At 42.8% G+C, this 14,018-nt stretch overlaps 1 protein-coding gene across 1 annotated transcript in view; it reads right to left on the bottom strand.

Moving 5' to 3' along the window:
- Positions 1-294: 294 nt before the first annotated feature.
- Positions 295-14,018, bottom strand: part of myo1g (myosin IG) — a 56,108-nt gene continuing 42,384 nt past the window's right edge. The window contains exon 21 of the mRNA XM_080735803.1: positions 295-711. Coding sequence (XP_080591929.1) covers positions 549-711 — 163 coding nt within the window. The 3' untranslated portion in view covers positions 295-548. The remainder of the gene's footprint in view (positions 712-14,018) is intronic.

Here is a 14,018-nt window from a genome sequence, read left to right on the forward strand (position 1 = left end):
TTAAATGAATGAATATAACATTATTTTAACAATCTGTATGTTCATGCACTATAAATATATGCAGTGTTTGGAGGTGTCCTTATTGTTCCATTGAGAAATGTAGACTGGTGCCAGGATGGACACCTCTACCTACTGGTTGACAAGTAGCCCTGCCTGAGGCAAGCAAAATATCTCCCCTGGCCAAGCGGGGATTCCATCTTGGAAGATCGGCAGAAGTTTGGTCTCCCACACGGATCGAATCCAGAGTAGGACATTTAAAGCTTAGGGATCGCAGCTTTAAGTATAGCTGGGACATTGACTGTGACGATTTAAGGAGGCCTTCATCAGAACGTCTTGGGTTACCAGGCTGATGATGATGGTGTGATGGGAGTCATGGGACGTACCACTGAGGAACCAAGCCCTCCTGTACGGTACAATCCTGTGCTTGTTTAATTCTGAGTCCATTTATACGTTCTCAGATTTACACCAACACTAAGGATTATACTGTGTGGGAAACGTCCAGCGACGTTGAGAGGTAACTGGGTGTTTATGGTATAGGACAGCCTGCATCAGTTTGAGGGCAACAGCAAGACAAAGCCATCTCGGCTCTTCTTGAAGTCCACGTTGGTCTGGCCGGCCTTAGTCTCCACAGCAACGGTCTTAGGCTTACCACGCATGTGCACCTGGACGACTGGACTGCAAACCTTCACCGGTAAGGGGACTTTCCTCACTCTGAAACAGAGATAGATTAGTATTAGGATACTTACAAACCATACAGGAAAATCCATAGTACTTAAAGTCTAACAGTGTACACACATACTGTACATGTACAAGCACACACCATGCACAATGCAACGTACTAGGTCAGTGGTTTTAAACAAGTGATTCGGGACCACCAGTGGTCCTTGGACAGATTGCAGGTGGTACCCAGATAAGTGATGGAGAGTTGGTAAGCAAATGGACCCTTTATTTAACTCTCAAGAGTTAAATTATTGTTAAACATCTGCTTAATTTAAAAGAAGTCTACACAATTAGAGAATGTAGAGAAGATTTTCTTTTTTTTTAGATTTATTTATTTTTGGCTTTTATGCCTTTATTTGATAGGATACAGTAGACTGGCAGGAAATGGGGAGAGAGATGGGGAATGACATGTGGCAAAGGTCGTCCAGATCGGGAATCGAACCGGCGACGCCAGCAGGCATCATAGCCTAGTATGTGGTATGCGCCTAGACCACCAGGCCAGCGGGCGCCCCAAGAATTGTTATTTTGATCAACGTTGGCCTGTATCTCTCCTATGATACCAACACATGTAATTGTGGGGAGGAAAAAATCGTATCCAACAACAACAAAATATTCTAAGTATATTATACTCCAAGTCTTGGGTCTGAGAGGCTACATCGTCAAATGGTGGTCCGTGGCTCAAATGCTGAATAAATAATGGACCTTGATATGAAAAGGGTTGAAGACGACTGTACTAGGCTAATTATTACTGTTTTGAAGCTGAGCAGTCCATGACAACAAAATGGATCCTCTATTTTCATAGAGGGTGGAGGTGAGGGTGCTGTGGCATATCAAATCTCTTTGGTGGCAGACAGCTGGGAAGAGGACTTTTTCTGCCTCCCGGCTGCACTGTCAGCTGAAGATGATGGCCTGTGATGAAGGCCATGCTCCATGCTCTGCACTGACGTTCACTCAGCACCAACATACCCACCACTACTTTAGTGAAAATAGCGATCTACAAGCTTATAGATCTGCTAATTTCACTATTTTCTTCTGTCAGCGCTGCAACAGAACTTTATTTTGGAACCATAGCGATGTTTTTAAAAACACTGGGATAAATAAATACATTTTAATGTTACTGTATCCAGCAAATTAAAACAATGTGCACTCAGTAAAGAGAGCCCAACAGCTGGACTTTTAAACAACCACCCCTAAATGCACAAAGCGAATGTCGGCATCTGTGCTAAGCTACTCCCAACAGGTGTAGCCTTGGTCGCGAGTACACCCCTCCCCCCATCCATCCATCTCCTTGCTCAAAAACCCCCAACAACCAGCTGTCCCCCCCCCTCCGGGGCTGTTGAAACATCCGGCCCAGAAACCCACTGACCTTGCCCGGGTTTTGATTCGCGTGTGACCCTGCTGTCATCTGAGATTCGAGCGGATAATAAATAGGAAGGGTCCGGTGAAAGTTGACACCGGGCTAAGACGCCCTGAACTTCAGACTAAAAGCCACAAGCTATGCCTGTGTGTGCATAGTAAAGTCCTGCGTTCATCTACTGTACATCTGCGAGTGCACAAATGGAACCAATTGGACCAGCGTGAGGGCTGCCTGTGGATGATAGTCTGAGAGCAGAGCTGTGTTCCAACAGAGCTGTGTATGTAAAGCTACATGCTAAATGAGGACGGAGGCGGTCCACAATGCCTGACTATTACTAACGCACAGACTTGCTGTTTAACGACTTGTGCTCTTACTTTCTTCCCATCTTTCCATCATCTTCTGTGCAGAGAGGGGGCGGGGGTGGGGGGGGGGGAGATGTTGAATATAAACATGATAAACCCAGCAGTCTGCTGTTTGTCAATGGGGGGCCTCAAGCCACAGTCAAATAATTCACTGCCGCGTGTGGAGAGACAACATCACAGACAGAATTGGGGCACAACCAACAGCAGTTCATGCTGAAGACCCCCCCCCCTCTCTCTCTCTTTCTCTTTCTCTCTCTCTCTCCTGTTTCCCCCCATCATTTCCTCTGCATTGCTGGATTGTGCTAATCCAATGTGAACATATGCCTCTGGTGTCTCCGTTGTGGAGAATTATGGGCCATTTCATGTGTGAGCTGAATGCGTGGCAAGATGTGTTGTTAGTTACTGATGCTGCTTGGCCCTCTGTGCACAGTCCCTTTGTGCAGTGGTGGATTGTGCAGTGGTGGAAACTAACCAAGTACATTTACTCAAGTAAGGCACTTTTACTTTACTCCTCGTTTTATGCTTGCTCGATTAACTGATAATTGATGATGTAGCCTACCTCTTTTACCAGCTGCAACATTAACGTTCACATTAAAGTTATACCATGTAACTTTTTTTATAAAACAAATCTTAAAATGGTCCTAACTGTTAAATCGCTAAAGTTTTAGAACCCCCACTCCGTTATTTTCAGCTTCAAAAGCCTTCTCTTTATATGTTTTCTATGAGCCGTGAGGGGGGGAGAATTTCCCGGCAAAATGACGTCATCATACTACCGGCCAATCACAGCGAGGGTTATACACTGCCGGCCAATCACAGCGCATCTTGGAGTGGGGTCGCTAGGGCGGCCATATTTGTAGTCTCCCGTGTGTCTATACTCGGGTGCACGGTGATATGCATGGGTGAAGGAGTGTATCTCCGGAATGGCTGAACGCACAGGAACCAGGGACCCCTCAAAAGATAGATCTCGGCGAGGTGGAGGCAGACGCGGGGGTGTGAGAACCGAAAAACGGCCGAAAGACGCGGACGCGACCGAGGTTTGCTATAGAGCTACTGACCACAAGTTGAGCAACTTACACAGTATAGCTTTAATTTCCAGTCCAATATTATTGTAAAAGAGGCTATTCTGCATAATGAGTACTTTTGTACTTAAGTGTATGAATGCAGGAATGTTGCTTAGTTGCACTGTATTACACAGTATTACAACCACATTGTGGTTTTGCTATTTCTTACTTACGCAAAAATGGATTCCACCACTGCATGGGGAATCAAATCAACAGCGACCCTGTGCAGCACTGGTCCCAGGGAATAATGTACCATTGCCCTGATACAGTGCCTTTTGTTTGTGTGCATGTGCATGACACGTGTGTGTGCGTGCGTGTGCGTGCGTGCGTGCGTGCGTGAATGCACATGCGTTTGTGTGTTTGCACACAATGGCTACCCACATCCCTCTGTCTATTTTAGGAAATTATCAACCAAGGCCTTTTGCTCAACAGTCAATGCCACATCATTTCATCTGGCGGAAGGTTTAAAGTCCAATCATCAGGATCAACAAGGGTCACTCTGCCAGGCAGTTTAGTAACCTAATGCTTCTTAAATTACGAGGTGACCTATTATTAGCATACATCACAAAGACCATGAGGCATTTTCTAACCCATGATAATGTGTACCGAATAGAGTGCCCCTTATGCACACTGCCAATAGCTGTTTACCAGAACTCTGCCAATGGGGGGAAAACCTCTTCTCGATGAACTTCAATAAAACCCACTCACCCGCAAGCAAAGTAATTCTTGTTTCAGTAAGAGAGCATGAAGGGCGAAAACAATCAATGTTTTGTGGTAACTATTAATTCCGAGCTGTAAATAGCTGGGTGTCAGATCATCTGACAGACACAGGGCCTCAGGTGTGATGATGATGCTTCTAATAATACCACAGAAGACCCCCAGACTGGCGTTGGAAGGATCACACTCCCAGATCATCACATTGGGGGATCAAGGGATGTCTGGGGATTTTTTTCCATTCTTTCCACACACATGGACATAATGTACACATGCAGCATGTGTACTGTACATTATGACCATGTGTGTTGTACACAACCAAAGCTTCGCTTTCCCTCTCTCTCTCTCTCTCTCTCTCTCTCTCTCTCTCTCTCTCTCTCTCTCTCCACATGGCTATGAGCAGAGACAACTGGACAAAGAAACAGCTTTGCAACTAACAGTATTAGTATTCCAGATATCTGTACCAAGTGTTCAATTGAGAAAGGCACCTTATTTCACTGTATGTGGGAGTGTCCTAAGATGCAAATATTTTGGTCATAAAAGTCATAAAGTGTAAGCCAGGAATCTTTAAAATTACCGTTCCACTAAGTGCTAAGCTCTGTATACTTGGAATTCACCCAAGGAACTTTATACATTCAGCAAAGCAAACTAAAATCTTTGACTTTGGACTTCTCCAAGCTAGAAGAGCTGTGGCATTATGCTGGAAAAGTGTTGAAGCCCCAACATTGAGGATGTGGCATAGGGAGCTCATGAACTCTATCGGGCTGGAGAGGTTGACATATAAAGTTTGGGGTAGAAAGTGTGATTTTGAACAGTTGTGGGAGATGTATGTATATGAATTCATGGAAATAACTACCTAATGTAATAACAATATATGGTTAAAGAAAATCTTTGTAAATAATGTATGGGAACTATGTATTATTAATATTACTACTTTAAATAGGCATGTGCAGGTGGTATGTGTGTGAATGTGTGTGAATGTGAGTGTCTATGTCTTTATGTATTGAATGTAAAACGAAAAAACCAATAAAAAAAACACAGTATTAGCACTTTGAGAAACTGCATTAATGAGAGAAAAGTAGAGTAAAGTCTGCTGTAAATGTTATCATAGCTTGGCTTAGAGCTCACCGCCATGTAAAAAAAAGGTCAGAGAAGTGAAAGAAAGTCAATCGACTTCAAAAGCCAAATTGTATTTCTGTCAAACGACTTCCAAATCCCTGTGAAGGCTCAGTTGTTCACTAAATCACTGTGTCATCTTCGTTATTCCCCTCCCATCATTCATATGAATTCATAAACCGAATCCCAGCATCTCACTTCAATTCCTGCTCTCTCTCATCCATCCCCATTGCTGTCTGGACTCTCTCTTCCATCACTGGTTTCAGGTTGGGTTATGATTGGTCCTCAAGAGGAGCTCAAACAGGAGAGGGGCCAGAAGATTGACAGAGCAGAGCCAAAACAGAGAAAGATGGGTATCTCTGCACAGACCAAAGTCCCAGGAGAAAGAGTGATGGACAAGAGAGATGAGGAGGAACTCCATAAATGGTTGTTGAACAAGAGTGTGTCAGTATTAATATAGGATATACTGTCAGTGGTAGTTGAGTTGTGTTATACATTACAGCAGTCAACCTAAGCCTGATTTATACTTGGACATGGTGCATGTTGTGAGTTTGTACTGTAGATGCTTGTTGTGCTGCGACAGACAGCGTTGTGTGACATAAATTACGAATGAGTGATATATCAGGGTTTAATGCAGCACGTTATAGCCAAGACAGGACACTGTATCAATAATTGTTAGCCACCTTTGCTGAGAAAGAATTTTACTCTATTTGTTTTGTGAATTTCATTTGGACCAAACTGTTAATTCTGGTTCAAAGTTGGATACAGTCATCAACAGCAACGTCATCAGGCCAGAAAACATGACTACATGCAGGGGAGCGTTAATGGAGTAATTGCCTCTTTGGCCCTACTTTAAACTTCATTCATTGTATGCCGATCTACAAGCTGCAATTATCACAACACAATTTGCGTCTTTAGTTTTTTTACAAGCTCACAAAAGTTATTGTTTTGAGTATAAATGGATGAACTCTGCCTCCCACAAAAACTCCGGATAACCATCTTGACTATAGCTTTTCTTGTGGACAACACTGTACAGCCATTAGTAGTCCTTACTTCCACTCATCACATCATAAACACCTTCTATTTTCCCCCTGAAATCAAATGTATGTATATAGCAATTTTCCTCAGCTGCCTGACAACCGTCACTGGGGCAACGGCAGAATCTGCCTCCCAACTGAGTGTAGGGTTGACAGTTGGGTGAGGGGTGGGAGTGGGGATGGTGATGGTGGGGTATATCGTGGGCAGAGGCTATTTGAGTCATCGGGTGCCAACTGCTAAGGCTGCTGCTGGGAAGTGGGAAGTGCAACTCTGCATCACGATGAAGCTGTCCGTCGCTTCACACAGAGTTAGCACTGGCGTCAGCGCCAGTGACCAACGCCAAGACTTATATGTCATAATTATCATCATCAACATGCATTAAAAACAGAAGCCACCAGCTTCCCCCTGAGCCTCCCCAGGAAACATTGAGAAAATATTGGAACTACAGCACAGCCACCCGTACTATACTGGACACAGTGGACAGTACAGTATATTTTACCTACTGAGATTCTCAGTGGTGTAAAGTAACTACAGTAAGTACATTTACTTATGTAAAGGTATTTGTATTTGTACTTGAGTATTTCCAGTTCCCAGTACTTTTACTTCTACTCCACTACACCTCGGATCCAAATATTGTAATTTTACTCCACTACATTTATTTGAAAACTTGAGTTACTACTGTAGTTACTTTGCAGATATAAATGATAATATTATAAAACATACCTAAACCACTTTAGCCCTATTTTATTCCTTGGCTATTTGAAAATAGCCAATCTACAAGTACATTTTGATGCCAACACTTTCATACTTTTATTCAAGTATACTTTTTTTTTACACCACTGAGCACAGCCACAGTACTATAGTACAGCACACTATTACCTATACTGTGGTTCTTAAACAATGCTTTGCACTGAAGCACAATTGAGGAGCATAAAGTTTAATGTAACAGCATTAGCTTCAATCACTTTCCTTGACATTGATTTATTCTAAAGCCCCTCCACAGATTTCTGAGATAAGAGCAAAGCGGTTTAACGCAGCACACCGAGTCAATCGCTGAGGTAGCACGGAATGTTGCAACAAATTGATTGTCGACAGGGAAAGACAGTGTACCACTATCAAGAGTTTTTGCCGCGTGGAACATTGCCTACATCGGAGGGTAGCACACTTGGTGGATGTTATTGAAGAACGCAGTAGGATCATATAAAAAGCCTGCATACGCGTGATCAAGTGTCTTTCAATGCACTGACATATAGATAGACGCTCTTCAATTAGCCTATTTAAAATACAGGTCAGTTTGGTATGGTGATGGAAAATCTTCACTGTTTCAGTGCTGAGCAATTCATATTATATATTCACATTAAAAAATCTTGAAAGTTATTATCAATGCTTGTGCGAACATTTAAGGGATATTCCACTTTCATAAATGTTTTGGGTCTTTTTATCGCCTACTCAGGCTTTAGTGAGCTCCCCAGACAGTGTTTAAGTTGCTTGAGTCAATATTCAGATATTTGATATTCATTTTACCAGACACGCCCCCTTCCTATACAAACCCATTGTAACTTCAAACTCCATGATAAATTCATCGAGAACAACCGTTTTTGGTTCTGGTTACTCATACTGCCACCCTAATACGTGAGGGGCTGTGTTTTTTACATTTTCCCCAAAAGATATTTGACTGCTACAAGGTATTTTATTCAAGTTGGGCAGCCCAACTCCTCTTACAACTCCTCTCTCTCTCTCTCTCTCTCTCTCTCTCTCTCTCTCTCTCTCTCTCTCTCTCTCTCTCTCTCTAGAAACTCGTGTCAGCGACTTGCACAACACATAACACTTTCACAACACATTTTATGTGTTTCACTATCTCACAATCCAATCAAATCGACCCCTTTATTCCTTCTGCAATGTTTGATCAACTCTGCATCACTCATCCTGAAATCTGAGCATCCTACAATGTTATTGACAGCCCTACATCACCAAGGATATTAAATCCATTTTGTGGACAATGGTCATTAGCTCATTGATCAGGAAGTGTTAATCCCCTTAATCACGCCACACAGAGCAAACCCTTTCTACTTTCATAATGACACTAGAGAGAACTACAGTAGCAGAGAGTCTTCACAGACTGGGCTTTGGTTACATTTGTGAACACTGGTGGTGTCTACATGAAGGCTAGTTTTAAGGTAACAGCTCTGATTGGGAGAGAGGAAAATTGAACAATCTATAAATATATAAATTAGACAAATCTATATCTGTCTGTGTGTCTGACAATAATCCTCTACAAGGGCATACATGTGGATATGTCCAACATAGTTTGAGGATTGGTGGATTGGTGAGCTTCACATGACACTTTGGCCATCCAGACAATCAATATACGGGTAAGGCATAATAAACGGTAGTTGTATAGATGAGAGAGATATGAAGCAGGGACCCTCACTATATTATTGTATTGATGAGAGATGAAGCAAGGACCCCCACTGCATATTGTATAGATGAGAGAGAGATGAAGCAGGGACCCCCACTACATATTATACAGATGAGAGATGAAGTAGGGACTCCCACTATCTATCTGGAGAAAAAACATTCTATTGTAAAGGGTGTTACAAGGCTTTTAGTCGGTTACATGAACTGAAGATTCACCAGTGTATCCACACAGGAGAAAAACCTTTTCACTGTAAAGAATGTGACAAGAATTTCAGTCGGTTAGATCGCTTGAAGAGTCACCTGCGTATCCACACTGGAGAAAAACCTTTCTATTGTAAACAGTGTGAGAAGGCTTTTAGTCGGTTAGATCACCTGAAGAGTCACCAGCGTACTGTACCCACACTGGAGAAAAATCACCGTCTGCACAGTGGAGGTAAAAACCCAATGTGGTCAGACCGAAATATAGCTGTAGGCTTATAAATGCAATACAACAGGTAGTTCTAACGAAGAAATCTGATTGGTTGGTTTACCCATGCGAATAATGAGCATTACCATACTGGTTAATAATACTATAATAATAATGTTTTTTGCAAAACATTGTATTGCGGTTAGGTGTGCTGGATGTTTTTCATTTGTATCGGACTCACTCATCATAGGGCCATGGCACCCTTGTGCTCAAAAATACTTCCATATTAGCGAGTTGAGCACACCATTTGTTTTAGTCTTCAGTCATGTTACCTTGCCATCTGAGAAACAAGAACATTAAGGACAGCCACAGAGGGAGTGAGAGAGAGGGGGGGGGGTTGAGACTATTTCAGGCAAAGATGACGCCTTTCATGACCTAAAAAGCTAGTTGAGTTTCAGAAAGACAGGAGCCATTTGGACAGATTCCACGTCTGTAATCAGTGACACTCACATCCAAGAAGGGTCAGGCAGAGGGCCAGCCAGTACTCTAACTGTCACAGATTCTGTGTGTGTGTGTGTGTGTGTGTGTGTGTGTGTGTGTGTGTGTGTGTGTGTGTGTGTGTGTGTGTGTGCGAGTGCGTGCGAGTGCGTGCGTGCGTGCGTGTGTGTGTGTGTGTGTGTGTGTCTGTATTTCTACCAGGACCTCAATTTGCAAAAACAACATTCATATGAGAACCGATGGACAGGAAGAGGAACAGATGCCTAGGATTGGGTGGGGTTCTACCAAACAAAAGTGTTTGTATGAACCTAAGGAGGTCTTTCTATACTGGTGTGTCTAATGTTTAATTATGGAACTCAGAATGTGCTACACCAGGGCTCTTCAACGTTTTCAGGCCAAGGACCCCTTAGCTGAGAGAGAGATGAAGCAGGGACCCCCAGATTCCGTATAGTTTCATCGTTTGACAGCAACAATCATCAGTTTTGGATCCATGTCAATTTGTGTTTTCAGATATTTAACCATGCACTTGAACCGTCAATACTTAATAAACTTGACCTTTCACTCTGTACTTAGTCTGCTCTTTTTTCCCCCTTTACACCAAACCTCTTTGCCGAGAACGAGGCGTTGTGAGCTTGTAGATCAGCTATTTTTGGCTAAAGTTCTCAGAATATGGACGTTAGGGTTCAAATGGTTAATATAAAAAAGGAGAAAAAATGTTTCTATCACACAAAGACTTGAAGGACCCCCTGTAGTAACTCTGAGGATCCTCTAGGGCAGGGGTTTTCAAAGTTTTTTGACTCGGGCACCCCTGTAAATAACCTTTTCATCCACGGCACCCTTGAATTACACTGTTCATTTTTAGAATCTTACATCCTATTGGAGAAATATCCGTTTCCATCAGAACTGACTGAAAATAACGTTATACTTGACGTTTAACCACTTGAACCCCAGCATGCCTATTACCCAGCATGCCTATTCTAGTCGATCTACAAGCTCACAACGCGTCACAACGTGACGCGTTGTGAGCTTGTAGATCTGCTATTTTTGGTGAAGAGAGTTGTCAACTTGTCGTAGATGGAAAATAACTCATCAAGTACAGAGCAAATCAGGTCAATTTTACTAAGCATTGTGAAGTGATATTGATGAATTCCAAATATTATCAAATTATCTCGCGGCACCCCTGGACTGGCATCACGGCACCCCAGGGTGCCCCGTCACCCACTTTGAAAACCCCTGCTCTAGGGGTCCCGGACCCCCTGTTGAAGACCCCTGTGCTACACACTGGTGGGTGACACAATAATGAGTTTATAAAACGTATCTTTCAGTACAAATGAGCAAGCTGATTTAGTACAAACCTTAACCTCCAATCACACATTACAGTAAGATTTACTAATGCCATTAAGATATTATGACTGTGTACAGTATCTAGTATTTTACTCAAACATCGCCAGTGAGGGAGAGACACTGCATTCCAACAGAAAATGCCAGCCCAGATTTTAAAGCAGACAAACAATGAATATTTACCAACATGCCAAACACATTAGTCACCACAGCAATCAATACGCCGCGAACGCTGCAGCATCACTTGTCCTTCAATAAAACAGTCAACACCTAAATAATGAAATAATAAATTGACGCACCGATGAGGTTTACTGCTTGAAGAGCAGTAAAATGGCTTTTTATTAGATGCCGGCAGTTAGCCAATTTCTCTGTCATAAATTCACTCTGGATAAACAATCTTTTCTCAAGCAGCAGTCCCAAATATTTATTTCATTGCATTTTTTCTCAAGAGATAAAGTGCTAACATGTATTGTAATTAGCTAAATACACATTAGCATTGTGGTGGCCACAAATGTCCTGTATTAGCTAACCAGTAAGGCTCCCTAATCGGGAGATAAGCGACCGTAGGGCACTTATCTCCACAAATAGGGCAAAAATGTGTTTTGCCAAAATCTTCCTGATCCATGTTGATGACATGAGTGTAGACATACTGTGTAGTGATTTTCGTGATTTTAGGGCAAAATCTGTAGGAGCAGTGTCCAAAAATGTGTTTTTAAAAATCGGGCTGGAGGTGGCGCTATATGGGACAGATTCATGTTGATGGGATGAGTGTAGACATACTGTGTACCGATTTGCGTGATTTTAGGGCGAAAGCCGGCTCTCCAGACCACTCACATATTCATGCTTTGTGGTTAATGCAGTCATATGATTTAACCACTCCGGAGACCGGAAAGCGAAGGGTGACCCAGAAGACTGCAATTAAAGCAACACCATCACGGGGGGGGGGGGGGGGGGGAGCACAGAGAACACAGAATAATGAGCAGGGGAAGAATGAGGAAGAAGAACAACATGGAGAAAGAAAGACTATGGGGAAAAAAGAGAGGAGAGGAAAAGGGGAAAAAAATAACAAATTATGAAGAGGGTGAAAAACACCTGAGAGAAGTCATTATTGGGCCTATTCATTTGCAAACTCCCTTCACAAGCCAGTGTTTCCCTTTTTTAATGATTTGGGGAAATTTCAGAAATAGCAACAGGGGCCTAGCGGTCCAGTCGCATACCACATACTGTAGGCTCTGATGTCTGACAGCGCGTTGAGGGTTTGGGTCCCGATCCCGATGGCCTGTGCTGCGTGTCAGACGGTGTCTCTCCCTGTCTTTCTCACTGTTTCCGGTCTACCTACTAGTACCTACTGTACTATCAATAAAGGAAAAAAGCCCCAAAAATATCTTTAATAAAAAGAAAGAAAGAAATAGCAACATAAACAAAGTAATGGTAAGAATAGAAATAATTGGAGGAACTTAGAAAGTGCATTGTGCTGTTGCATGTATGCCGGCAGTGCTCGGAATTATTAACAAGAAGAATCTACTGCTAATTCAGGCTGCATTACACACTGGCATAAAAATATATATTTAAAGCTGCAATCCATAATATTTATATCTTTCCTGCAATTTGAACCCAGCTCAGGAGTCCACATTTCTACCATTGAGCTAAAACAGAATGCTCAGCAGAGGAGATATTGCGCTAGATATTGCGTTACTACTGTACAAGTACCAACACTAGTTTGCCACTCTGCGTCCCTACCTGAACACAGGGTCGACATTTCTTATGAGAACAGCAGGGAGAGTGAGACCACTGCAGATGTATTAGTTATATTGTATAAACATACTCTACCATACAGACTGGTTAAAATAACCTTTGATTCATCATACAATAAGTTCCGGATTGCAGCTTCAATGTGGGACAATAAAAACCCTAGTTGGCACTCAATGAGATTCTAGAAATCCGAAAACCACCATCAGTGTGTATTATATTCGTCCCATCTTCTGAAGCAGTGGTTCTCAAACATGGGGTCAGGACCCCAAGTGGGGTCCCCGAATTATTTTGAGGGGTCCCCAGATGATTAGCTTAATGTAATTTTTTTCCTCACTCAACGGTAAACAAACCAACACAGAGTATAAGTGTATACAGGGTATCTGCACAAAACAATTTAAACTTGCCAAAGTGTCAAATATTAAGTAAGCAAGAGGCGAACATTGTGAAAATAGGCGATCTACATGCTCACAACGCCTCGCGTTGCGAGGCGTTGTGAGCATGTGCCTCGCGTTGCGAGGCGTTGTGAGCATGTAGCTCTGCTATTTTCACAATATTTATCTGTGGAACAGAGTCACATTAAATGTAATACCTACAATTCCAAGTGCTTGTCAGGCTGGGGGTCCCCAGTTCAAATACTGTATGTTTATTTTGGGGGTCATAGCCTAAAAAGGTTTGAGAACCCCTGTTCTAAAGGTATGGCGAACCGTATCCTAAATCTTGTCATAGCCCAGTCATATCCATCCAGCTGTCCGAGCAGATGGCCCCTGAGAGACTAAACCCCCACATCCCCTGCCCCCCATCCATGTCTTTCTCTCTGGACTTTAGACATTCACATACACACATGCAAAGACATTCACATGCACACTCACAGACACAGACAGGGAGAGATAGACCGACAGACAGAGAGATATGTGCACAAGCACATAAACAAAGCTGACTCGGACATGTTGACAGCTAAGACCCTGGTGACAAGGAGAGAGAAAGCTAGAAAGAGAGGGATGAGAGGAGGAGGGAAATAGGAGAACATGGAGAAAGCTAGACACATGAATAAAGGAGAACAGAGGGGTCTAGTCTGCCGAGGGACCACGAGCCTGTGTGTGCCAAACAACAGAGAGCTACTGTAGTATTGAAGTCTGCTTTTAAATTGAACTGCTAATACTGCTTTCACCGATGACCCAATTTTGTACAACCCTCGTCTCTGCACGTCCTGATAAGCCAAACGCCGATAAGGCAAA

The sequence above is a fragment of the Nannobrachium achirus genome, assembly GCF_963921795.1.
Source record: "Nannobrachium achirus genome assembly, chromosome: 10".
NCBI lineage: Eukaryota > Metazoa > Chordata > Actinopteri > Myctophiformes > Myctophidae > Nannobrachium > Nannobrachium achirus.